This window comes from Pyxicephalus adspersus, chromosome 2 (genome assembly GCF_032062135.1).
Source record: "Pyxicephalus adspersus chromosome 2, UCB_Pads_2.0, whole genome shotgun sequence".
NCBI classification, from domain to species: Eukaryota; Metazoa; Chordata; class Amphibia; order Anura; family Pyxicephalidae; genus Pyxicephalus; species Pyxicephalus adspersus.
This window is the reverse complement of record NC_092859.1, coordinates 8,960,105-8,972,823: the sequence shown is the minus strand read 5'-3', so window position 1 is coordinate 8,972,823 and position 12,719 is coordinate 8,960,105. Positions and strand designations below refer to the sequence as shown.

General features: G+C 42.8%; 1 protein-coding gene and 1 non-coding gene across 4 annotated transcripts; both read left to right on the top strand.

The window, feature by feature from the left end:
* Positions 1-865: 865 nt before the first annotated feature.
* On the top strand, positions 866-937 carry TRNAW-CCA (transfer RNA tryptophan (anticodon CCA)). Its single transcript has one exon. It is a non-coding gene; the product is annotated as a tRNA-Trp (tRNA).
* Positions 938-1,399: 462 nt separating this feature from the next.
* BACC1 (BPTF associated chromatin complex component 1) lies at positions 1,400-12,515 on the top strand. Of its 3 annotated transcripts, none has more exons than XM_072399418.1 (6): positions 1,400-1,640; positions 4,275-4,369; positions 7,886-7,987; positions 9,664-9,863; positions 9,965-10,069; positions 12,243-12,515. In XM_072399418.1, the coding sequence occupies exons 1-6, from the start codon at positions 1,620-1,622 to the stop codon at positions 12,305-12,307; spliced, it is 588 nt and encodes a 195-aa protein (XP_072255519.1). In that variant the 5' UTR covers positions 1,400-1,619; the 3' UTR covers positions 12,308-12,515. The 3 variants fall into 3 exon arrangements, with proteins under 3 accessions (XP_072255519.1, XP_072255518.1, XP_072255521.1); XM_072399417.1 differs by having other exon boundaries at positions 9,962-10,069; XM_072399420.1 differs by lacking the exon at positions 7,886-7,987 and having other exon boundaries at positions 9,962-10,069.
* The last annotated feature ends 204 nt before the right edge of the window (positions 12,516-12,719 follow it).

Below are 12,719 nucleotides of genomic sequence, written 5' to 3'. Positions count from 1 at the left end.
GGGGGGGGGGGGGGACCAGGCTGGGAGGGGCCCTAGGAGGGAGGGTACTGTCAAAGATCCCCACAGGACCAGGGGATCTGTAACCCCTTCACTGTGACCCACCTTGCACTCCCCTGCTGCCTGTACCAACTCTGCTCAGGGATTCTCTCCTCGGTTCACTTCCTGGTCCAGATCATGCAACTCCCAGTCAGCTGCTCCCTTGCCTCAGAGGGCTAAAGTGTTCTGCAGACACGCTCCCCCTGCCCACTACTATACTGAAAAACCTCTGGAAAGGCACAAATACCAGCAGGTGACATGGAGGTTCTCCATGAAAGTGATAAAAACTCCAGGTGTATGGGACTTTGTGGTGCAACAGTAGTGTGTCTGACTCCAGATCAGAAGGTTGAAATCATGTCGGGGTCAGAAGCTCTTTTAAAAGCAAGCATCCCAAAAGTGCTCTTTCTAACCATAGAATACCTGAGGTATTGAAAAGCTCAAAATAATTCTCCCAAATAATAATGACTATTGGTGTAAATTCTCTCCTCTTGGTTGTCTGGCATGGCTTGGACCTCTAAGTCACCGTTTCTTCCAGCTTCTGAGATTAAAGAATTCCATCTGTTGAAAGCAGGCTTTCTCCATTTCCAAGGCAAGTTCAAGGAAACCACGTTTCTAGTTTCTTGAAGATTTTATCATATGTTAACTCTTTGGAAATTTGCAGAGCTTTTCTTTTTTAGGAAAGATTTTGGGGCACAGGCAGCTGAAGACTCTGATGCTGATGCATATATTTACTAAGGCACAATTACCACCTGGTGACTGAGGCCTACTATGGATTTAATTAAAAAAAGGCCACAGGTGCAAAAGATTTTTTTTTTTTTTAAGAGCAAAGGACCTCGTGGCGCAACGGTAGCGCGTCTGACTCCAGATCAGAAGGTTGCGTGTTCAAATCACGTCGGGGTCAGAAGCTCTTTTTTTGAAAAGCACAATAAGAGGCTAAACGTCCAAATTCACTTCCAACAAGGGATCAATTCCATACAAATATGTGAGCTATGAGACAAGACACAGATGACCCCGAGCCCCACACAGGACCATGTATTACAGAATAAAATGTGTCAGAAATGTTCTGGTTGCTCATAGCAACCAGTCAGGATCCTATCAAACTCTATATTGTAGTAAAGGAAGCAGAAGCTTACTGGTTGCAACAATATTTTCTTACAGTCACATGACCCCCAGCTTTTAGTCACCATACATTGGATTCTAATATTTCGTTATGGTAACCGCATTGTGCAGCTCAGCCAATCAGCATCCAACTGTCAGCCAATAGCAGCACAGCTCAGACATAACCCTGCAATAGGAACACAGAGGGGGCGGAAATTTGAGCGTGTAATGGACAGGCGACGTCAACCAATAGCCGCGCGCCTAAGCCGTAGGCGGGAACCACAGTGTGTTCGAGCGTCAACGGAAGGAACCAATAGCGGATGAGTTCGGTTGTGCAGAGGGCGAATAGTTGGCTGGGGAAGTCGGGTGCTTGACAATATCAGGTTGCCCCACCATCAACTGCACGGCCGAGGTACGGGACAGGGATCGAAAGAGGCCTCGGCTCGTTTGAGTGTCACTCCGGGTTCTCTCTCTCCCCCGCCACAATGACGTCAACATCTACCAAGGTGAGCGGGAGGCCAGATAGATCACTGATTGGAAGGGATTTGTCACATGGTACCTCCGTGGTGCACATTGGGATTTGTAGTTAAGTAATGGTGCCCGGATTACTGATGTTTTGTGTGCGAGCAGTTGTTGAACTACAAAGCCCAGTGAGCCCAGCGGTCATAAAGCTTATACAATAGCCAGAACCTAGTTACCCTTATTATTATTATTGTTAATAATACTGATTCTAATATCAATGCAGAACAACACTGAGAAATGGCAAATTATTTGTATTATCAATGTGTAGTTATCACTGTTTTAGCATGGTGATTGATTCTGTTGTGGGATGATATATTATCACATATGTAATGGTAATAACACAGGTAACAATCATAAAAATAATACTGATGTCAGAATTATTGATACTAATGACATGGGGCCAGCGTCAATCGATTGATTGTATCAGATGAGAAAACAAAAACAGGTCAGAAGGAGGTCAAGTGCATGTCAGATGCACCTGAGCTCCTTGGCTTTCTCTAAGAATGTGGTGATGGATCTGAGCAGCCAATCGCCTGGTTTTAACATTTCACATGAGGAGGTGAGATGGTCATTCACTTTTGTAAAGTCCAGCGAGGACCAAACTTATTGTCAGAAATCCTCCAAAGAAAGAGGAATGGTGGGGTAATGCAGCTGAAGGGGAATTATACATTTCTAGTTTATTAATATAAATATTTATTCACTTTTGTGGCCCAGATCTGTATAATTTTCAGAAAAAAAAGTAACTACAGAGATTTATGGCTTGGGGGGAGGAGTCTGGAGAGTTTAGCAAACTATACAAGGCAGGGCTGACACTCCTCTATATACAAGAATACTACAGGAACACCAGCCTATGATCATCACTGTGTGCAGTGAGTGTGTTTTAGGAATACCCCTATTACAGATAATGTACCTGGGTAGGTGAAGACTTCCTGTGACATCTGTTAACCTCCCTAGTGGTTCATTTCTTTCCGGTTTTATATGTCTAAAAGTAGTACATTGTTTGCATGAAAATTTATTTTACACTATAATATAATAGTATGAGTATAATGAAGTTTGAAGCACAAAATCATGTAAAAACAATAAATTGAATAAATTAAAAAATCTATATATTTAAAAAAAAATACATATTATACTCATACTATTATATTATACTGTAAAATAAATGTTCTTGAAAACAATAAACTACTTTTACACACACAAATCCAATGTATTGCATTCAATACAGTTATTTTGCATTGAATACAATACAAATGGATTTTGAATTTCCAGCCCCGCCGACAATGTACACACGCACCGACATCACTAGGAACTCCCCGGTGACTCATCAGGTGCAGAAGCAGGAAGAAGAGAGAAGACGGAGACCGCGGCACTGGACGCCGGCGGATCAGGTAAGGCTCTATTTACCAGCCTTCCAATAGGTTTACATACCCCGAGTGTGACTCGGGGTTACCACTTTTAGCAACTTTTTTCTACCCAGAGTCACACTCGGGGTTACCTCTAGGGAGGTTAATGTTTGTTTGACTTTCACAAAACGATCCATTTCCACCACATCTTGGTGGATTGCTACATTTAGCTATTTGTTCATGGCCAAAGAAGTCAGAGGTGCCTGAGTGGAGGTGTTGCAAGGTGGTGGGCAGTGGTTGGGGTGCCTTGGTGGTGGATAAAGACCAGGGAACATGGGTGGTCAGTGAAGACCAGGGAGTCTGGGGGAGGGGGGATGGAGGCTGGGATATCTTGGTGGTAGATGGAGGATAAGGCATTTGCATGATGAATGAAGATCAGACATCGTGAGTGGCCCATGAAGAACATTGCCTAGGGGGTGGATGAAGGGTGGGGTGCCTTGGTGGAAGAAGTCCAGGGATCCTGGGTCGTCAATAAAGACCAGGGTGCCTCGGGGGTGAATTAAGACCAGGGATCTTGGGGGGTCGATGGAGGCTGGGGTGCCTTGGTGGTGGATGGAGGACAGGGAACCTGGGGGGTGGATGGAGGCGGGGGTACCTTTGTGGTTCATGGAGGATGGAGTGCCTGGCAGATGAATGAAGACCAGAGATCCTGGGTGGACAGTGAAGACCAGGGTGCCTGCGGGATGGGATGGAGGCTTGGAAACCTTGGTGGTAAATGGCGAATGGGGGGTCCAAATAACGAATGACGGCAAGGGATCCTCAGGGATGAATGGATGCTGGGATACGTTTGTGGTGGATGGAGGATGGGGTGTCTAGGTAAAAAATGAATACCAGAGATCCTGGGTGGTCATTAAAGACCAGGGTATTTGGTTGGTTAATGGTATTTGGGTGAATGGAAGCTGAGCTGCCTTGGGGTGCCTGAGTATCTCACAAAGTTCACATTTCTACTCATGAGGACAACTCTTTCCAGCAGATGTACAGATATATCCCTGCTCGTAGGGTTTGGTGATCCTTAAAACCAATGTTTGGGTTCATGGTCCTGTTATGGCTGCACTGAGCTCAGCTATAGCTACAGACCTGCATACAGCTAACATTGAGATATTACAGACATAACTGACTCCACGTTATTTATATTTCAGCATCAGAAATGCATTGTATCCCCCTATTTCTGAATGCTGTCTCTGATCTCACTGTATTATTTTTGTGCCTGCACAGGTCGGAGAGATATTCTCAGCAGCCGGTGCCGCCTTCACCAAACTGGGAGAATTGACGATGCAGCTCCACCCCGTGACGGATTCCTCACCAGCAGGGTAAATGTCCCATAGACTCGCCACTTCCCTGTGCCTGCTAAATGATGTTTTCTTCTCAGCTACGTGTCACCTCTATTATAAATATATAGACCTTGGAGGAAAAAGCTGCACTGCAAAGGTTTAGGCTTAGGAGAGAGAAAGATACTAATAATATAAAATCTGTTTTATTAGATACTATTTACATCAGTGTTTCCCAACCAGCTATCCTTCAGAGGTTGCTAGGGGTTCCTTGAGCAATTTGGACCTCTCAGGTCCGTTTATCTGATACCAATAATCTTTTTGGCTATCTGTAAGGGTGACATTCTTCCCACTGGCCAGCAATGTAAGAGGAATTCTTCCCACAGACCACCACACTAATATATTGTGAGTATAAAGCTACGTACACACGGCAGATTTTTATCGCCCGATAATCGGCATTAGCCAAATATCGGGCGAAAATCTGCCGTGTGTACAGTCGGTGTCGTCCATCGTCCGAACGACCGACCTGCCGGATCCACGGACGATGGACGACGACCGATCCTAATGAAAGGGAAGGAGGAGAGCGCGCAGCAGGGTGCCGCTCCGTCGCTCTCCCCCTCCCCTCTCCATAGAGCATGAAATGAAAAATTGTAAGTGTGTACGCAGCTTAAGTGTATGGTTTAAATTTCTCCCTGTATCCCTATACTTTTTATAAAGAATATATAGTGGTCTCCCCGTTGGCATTAATAATGTACTGTGAGCTATAGATATAGTTATTATAGAAGGAGTTCCCTGAGACCTGACAGTTATTTCAAGGCTTCCCCCATGGTAAAAAGATTGAGAAGGGCTCAATGATCCTTTCACTTTAATTAATGTTACACTTTTGTTTGCTGGGCCTACTTTCCCTTTCTCAAATCACCTACAAAAATAGGTAAATACCTAATAAACGCTACCCTTGACCTATACCTAGATCAGGGATAAAGTTAGAATTTATTGAGTTAGAATTAATGAATCATGGGGGAGTGGTGTCACCAAACCTCCCAGGTGGAGTTTTAAGGAACATGTCTGCTGTTCCTTCCACTGGAGTGTACATGGAAGGAAGATGGGGTCACCCTCACCTGAATGGTGCAAGTAAAAATCTAATGAAAAGTGTGGGGTGGGGTTTGTGTAATTCTAACTATACCCTGGAATTATACCCTACAGTTATCGCCTACATATAGTCGGTGATTTAAGAAGAGGGGGCACTTTCCAAGTGCTACAGAGCTACCATTGGGGGGAAGCCCGAGACGAGGGGTACTTCTGTACTGGGCACCTATCAAATAAGCGTGACATTTGCTATGCTGGAACTTAGACATGGGGAAGGAGCAGCCCGTGAAGTTTACCTAGCATGGTGCCCAGAAAGTTCTGATGGCGGCCCTGGTGTTGGGAATAGTCAGGACTTTTAGTTTTTTTTTTTTGTTTTCTGTCTTTGTCCCTTCAGGGAGATTTCACTTCTACTTCCTGTCAGTAAAACATATTAGGAAGTTAGAGGAGATCTCTTTAATATGAGTTCACCAGAACAGCACCCCCCACTGGAAGATTCTCCACACTTCTTCTTCTTGTGACAACTAAATACATGGGTATTTCTCCTTTTCTGTCCCTGTGTCAGCAGTTACCATATTTACAAAGTTAGTGAGGTTGAAAAAAGACCATCAAGTACAACCACTAGGGAAATACACATATCCCAGATATAAACCCTATAGACATAGTTGGTCCAGAGGAAGGCAAAACAACCCTGGTTTAATTTGCTCCAACGGGGAAAATAATTCCTTCCTGATTCCATGAGGCAATCGGATGTTCCCTGGATCAGCAGTCACTGTTATATTTACTTTAAAGCTTTAATCCCTAGTTATATTCTGTGCTTCTAGAAACCATCCAGCTTTTTCCTAAAGCAATCTATAGTAGTTGCTGAACAGACCTTACAGTGTAGAATCCCTTCCTTATCCGGAGCTTAAATTTCTTTTCCTCCATTGCAAATATGAAAGGGGAATCTCTGACAAGCAGGGTGATGCACAGGAATAATAAACAGCAGTAATAATTAAATTCCGGTAACAATTGTATCGGGTATATATATCTCTATGTTTACATGCACACCAAGCTGACCAGTAACAATGACAGCTGCCAGGGTCACTTACATTGGAGAACTTTTATTCATATGTTACATCTGATGTAACTGCATAAAGCCATTAGCTGGAGTTATTATTTTTATTAATATTATTAAACAGGATTTATATAGTGCCAACATGTTACGCTACGCTGTACATTAAATAGCGGTTGCAAATGACAGTTACAGACAGTGACACAGGAGGAGGAGAGGACTCTGGCCCGAAGAGGTCTTGGCGAACCTCAGCGAACCCTAAATGGATCTGGTGCAGGACTAAAAACAATTGCCAAATAAAAGCAGATGATTTTAAGAAATCCGTTCCTGTCTTGCTGGATCACCCAGGGTCTCTCATGATAGATCTTCTTTAGTCTTGGAGAGCTTTAATAAATCAGCCCCAGTATGTGTTGTCATATGTTAGAAATGTATATACAGAATTATTACAACAGATGTACTGATATAGTAAAATGACTTCTGCACAATGTAGCTATTAACCCCCCCCCTAGCGTTCTAATTCTGTCTGTAATTCCATGCAAAAAGCGATAGTAGCATGTATATTATATATTATGAAAAGATTTCTTTGTATTGGACTCAATACAGCTATTTTGTATTGAATCCAATACAAAATTATTTTATTTTCCTGCCGCTCCCCTTCCCCCCGGCCCACACTGACGCATGCACCAAGTCACCGGGAAACCCCGAAGAACATCTCTGCACATGCCGGGATCGAAGGAAAAAGACGTGTCCGCAGGAGCCGCAGGGACCAGCAGGACGCCGGAGATGACAACGGAACAAGGTAAGTGGGGTTTTTTTTATGTTTTAGGCGACTCCAAGTGTGCCTTGGGATTACCGCTTTGTGCATGGTAAATCCACCCCGAGTCACACTCGGGATTACTCCTAGGGGGGTAATGGGGTTTCCTAAAAAAGAGAGGAATTCTTCACAAAATTATGGAAATCCATTTGTATACAGTTGTCAATGTAACCGGAGTCCCCATTGGATGATTTCCACGGAGTCCACCATTGGATGATTTTCTGATTCTGGTGGCAATGGTGATAAGGGCATAAAAAAGGGACATCAGGTCCTAACCCTTCCCTATGTTATCCAAAACTATCAAAACTTGGCTTACATACTGTACAAATATTAAGACACACACCTCCATACTGGGCCTGACTTATTAAAGCTCTCCAAGACTGGAGAAGATTGATAATCATGGGAGAACTTAGGTGATCAAGCAAACCTGGAATACAAAGGTTCTCCCATGATGGTCTATCTTCCCCAGTCCTGGAGAGCTTTAAGAAATCAGCCCCATTGTGTTTTATGTTTCCCTATCATGTTTTCTTCTGCCCACGTTCTTGCTCTCAGTCCCCCCTTGCCATGGCTCTGCTTTGACCCCTCATTCCTCCTTGTGTCTCCCCAGGGCCCGCTGGACAGACAATGAGATTCAGATGTTGCATGCGGCTGTCAGACGCTTCGGGGAAGACTTAAATCAGATCAGCTCAGTAATCAAGGAAAGGACAGTGTAAGGAGAATGAGAGGTGTAAGGGTTTGGTAGGGAGGTATAACATATGGGTAAAACTTTGGTATAACATATGGGTAGAACTTTGGGGGCTGTCTCAGGAGATACCAGCCTCCACCTTATCTAGGAGGGCTTTCCACAAGATTTCAGAGTATGTCTGGGGGTACCGATGTTTGATGGGATAGGAAGACCGGGCCCACAATGGTCATTGTAATTCAACCCGAAGGTGTTCGGTAGGGTTGAGGTCAGAGACTTGTGGAGCTCACTTGTGTTACTCAACCCAAACCCATCAAATCATGTTTTCGTGGTGCTGGCTTCATACATAGTAGCTGGATCAGAAAATGGCCTTAACAAAGTTGGGTCCCCACAAGTTTGGAAGCCACAATTGTCTGAATATCATTATCAATGAAAACACCTGACCTCATTTGTCATTTGGAGGGGGAGTCCACATAGGTTTGGCCATGTAGTGTAGAACGAAGGGTGTCACAGGCAATGGAAAAAGAGTCTGAGAAGTGTCATGGCTGCCCAAAACCAATTCCATTCCAGCTGATATTTTGAGGTGGGGAAATAAATAATGAAATATTTTATTAAATTTGAACCCATAGCAACCAGACAAAATTCAGATTCTATTTGGAGGTAGAGGGAGTTGATAAATATCAAACTAAATATCAAACCTTCTTAAAATCTAATTCCTTACTGGTGAGGAGGGTCAGACTGGAAGAGTAAAAAAGCCCAACTCTGGACGAAAGTGGGAAATGTTTAGGACCCCAGTGTGGGTTTTATTGCTGTGTACCAAGACAACAGCCCCGGCATTATGGGTGGTAAGGGGTTGTAGAGCAGAGCCACTGAGGTCCTGCTGGCTATGGATCATCATGGAAAGTGGCCATCACTGACTCCTTGTAGAGGTTTCCATTTACTTCTCTACCACTCAATCCTTGTAATAAAGCTTCATAAAACCTGAGGTTTAGTGGATTGTATACTTCTACCATGGTATCAAAAGCCTAAACTAATATTTTTATTTTTTATTTTGTCAAGTGTTGATTCCTCTGTCAGGGTTTCATTGCTGTTCATACCCCCCATTAGAGGTAATGAGCCCTCTTTATTTTTTCTGGTGACCATTGTTTTACAAAAAGAAAGTCTTCCAGTGGGTAATGTGTTAAAGGAAAAATTCCCTGTATAGTCAGAGACTGCAGACATTGTACAGGAGATGGTCAGAGACTGCGGATGTTCTACAGGTTATGGTCAGAGACTGCGGATATGCTACAGGAGATGATCAGAGACTGCAGGTGTGCTTTCTCAGTAGATGTGGCCTCATATTTTTATGTCTTCATTTGTCACTGTGTCTTTAATTACAAAATCTTTTGGCTTATGACAACCAATTAAAAACAACAATAATACGAATATGAGTCATTTATAAAGTGTACCTGTCATTACATGAATACAAATGTTTCTATTGCTGATTTCCTTCTGAACATGCCAGGTACCTGGCTGTTATGTTCATCCTCTGGTTTACTATTTTTCTTGTCACTGACCCAACACAAGAATGCTTATTGGGAAAAGTCATACACATTTTTTTCATACTTCTTTTAATCTTAAATTAAATTAGTGTGACAGCCCCCATCTTAAACTGTAAGTGTTCCTCCATGTTGTTACTAGGCCACCATTTTGTCTCCTGGCAGGGCACAGATTAAATACGCTGTGAAAAAGAAGATCTATGATGACAGCGGGGTTCCCCTGCCTTCAGATTCTCCCCGAAAAGTAGCAAAGAAGGTCGCACCAGTTTCATCTTCAGGTAGCCTGGTGTCGGCACCCCCGGCTACTAGTGGGACGACAATACCCGAGGGGTCACAGGGTGCCATGAGGAAACGCAAGTCCTCTGGTGAGAAAAGGGGAAAGTGGGGGAGGTGCAGGGGAAAGGTATATCAGGGGTGTCATGGTGTATTGAATTAGACAGTATGCTGCCATTTTTTCTTTCAGCAGATGTAACGCTCAGTGCCCTGAATGACTCCGATGCCAACAGTGACCTGGTAGATATAGAAGGTTTGGGTGAAAGGAGCACAGTGAAAAAACTCAACTTCGATCAGGGTGCGAAATCTCATTTTGTCTTTGCTTTTGTTTTACTTTTTTTTATTCCTTTACTGTCACATGACCGTTTCTCATATTCTTCTTCCCTTTTATCATCCATTTTGTGTCTGTAATCTTATTCTTTGATGACTTTTTTCTTTTCTTTTAGAAAACTCTACCTATCTCTACTATTTACCTTTGTGATATGCCATTCTCCTTATCTCTTCCACTGATTTCATTTTCTTACTTTATTTTCTGTTTTTCCTTGGTTTTTACATGTTCTCTTTTTTTCCTCCTCATCTTGTCTGTTTTTCTGTTTTCTTAGTTTTGCACCATCTTGACCCTGTGAACCTTCTGAATTTCTCCTTTGTCCTCTCCTTCTCCTCTCTGCTACATTTCCTCCAATCCCCTTCTGTCCTTAACATATCTCTGCTCTTCTCTGCCCACACTCCTCCTTTACCTTTTCTTTTTCTTTGCACCCTATTCTGCTTTCCTTGTTCTCTGCGCATATTGTTTTGTTTCTCCACACATTTCCATGTTGTCCTTCACATTCTCTTAACCTTTACTCCCTTTCCTTTCCCTATTTTCCTTCTCTGCACCGCCATTCTTGTTCTTCCTGTTCCTTACCTTGTTCTTGTTCCTTATTCATACCCTGCACCTTTCCTGTTCATCTCCCTCTCTGCGTATTTCTCCATTCTGTTCCAACTAGTTTATATATTCTGTTCTCCTTCCTCTCCTTCCCTATTCTGTTCTAGCTACTTGACATGTCCTGTTCTCCTTCCCTGCACCTTTCTCTGTTTTCTTCCACATACTCTGCAATTCCTATTTTCTTTTCTACGAATTTCTCTCTTTTTCCCCTTTCCTGTACTTTTCCCTCTTTTTTTTTTTTTTCCCATGCACCTTCTTCACATTCTTATCCTTCCTACTATTCTCCCAGTTCTCATTCCCTTCTCCTTTCCTCTTATCCTCCGTTTCAACACCTTTCTCTGTTCTCCTCCACCTACTTTTCACATTCTATTCTCATTTATTACAGGTTTCTTCTATTCTCATTCTCCCTGCACCTTTCTCTGTTCTCCTTCCTTTTCTTTGTATGTTTCTCTATATTCTTTATCCTACTTAACACTTCCTGTTCTCCTTCTCTTCACCTTTCCTCTTCTCCTCCCTCTCTACACCTTTCCATGTTTTCTTTCACCTACTTTAGCACATCATTTTCCCATTCCTGTTCTCCTTCCTCTCGGCTTCTTTCTCTATTCTGTTCCACCTACTTGACATATCCTGTTCTCCTTCCCTGCACCTTTGCTCTTCTCCTCCATTTCAAAAGCTTTCTCTGTTCCCACATACTCTGCACTTCCTATTCCTATTTTCTACACCGTTCTTTCATACTCAACCTTTTCGTATTTTGACATCTACTCTTTCACTGCACCTTTCTCCCATTTTCATCCTTCCTATAACTCCTTCCTCTTGACACCTTTCCCTGTTCTCTACCTCATACTTTGCACAGCTTATTCTCATTTATTACACATTTCTGCCATTTTTATTCTTCCGGTGCCTTTCCAAGTTCTCCTTCCCTTTGTCTACACCTTTCTTTATTCTCTTCCACTTATTTAACACATCCTGTTCTCCTTCCCTGCACCCTACCTATTTTCTTCCCTTTCCACATCTTTCCCTTTACTCTTCCAGATACTTTGCCCCTCTTATTATCATTTTTTTATATGTTTTTCTTTTATTCTGATACCTCCTACAACTCTCCCTGTTCTCATTTCCTACACAATTTCTCCATTCTCATTCTTCTTGTACCTTTTCCTGTTCTCCTTCCCTTTCTTGTGCCTTTTTCTATTCTCTTCAACCTACTTCTTTCCCAGATTCATTCCCTGCTTTCCTTTTCCTGTTCTACACGTTTTCCCTATCTCTCGTCTTGTACGTACTCTTGTAACTCCACTACGTAGCTACTATACTTCCCATAATCCACATTGTCCATCTTCGTTCTCATTGACCCCATATAAATCCTTACTAGTCCTCTACACATTATTTTTTCTCCTTGTTAACCTTCTATCCACTTTGAACCTCCCATTCACCATTTTCCTTTTTATTATTTACTTGTTTTTCACTTTCTTACCATTTTTACCTCACTTCCTCTCACACCTTTCATGCCCTCCCAGCTCCATAATCCTTCGTGTTTTTCTTTCCATTTCAGACAGTCTAAACTTGGATTCTAATTTTATCATGAACTCCAGTGATCTCCCTCTTTTATCTCGTTAATGGTATGTTCCACACCTGTTGTAAATACTGTTTCCTGTCTCGCCACCTCCTTGTGGAATATCCCTCCATTACCTCGTCTGAAGATAGCCAAGCCACTTCCCGGCATGATGAAACAGCTGCAATGACCTCTGACCTGTGTTATGGATTTAAACAAATGTGATTATTAGTCTTTGTGATTTTTTTTTAATAAAATGCTTTAATATCTAAATGGAATTTAGTGTTTTTGTCTTCATCCTGCGTTAAACACGCCACAACGCCCTGAAGCAGCACAAACAGTACTGGCAGATGTCACCAGTAAGGCACTGCCAATATCTGTGTGCTGCTATAGGGAAGTGGGCACTGATGCTGTAGATCGGCAATCCTGGTTGACCAGGCCTTCATCAATCTGAAATCGTAGCGGGAAACACTAAAA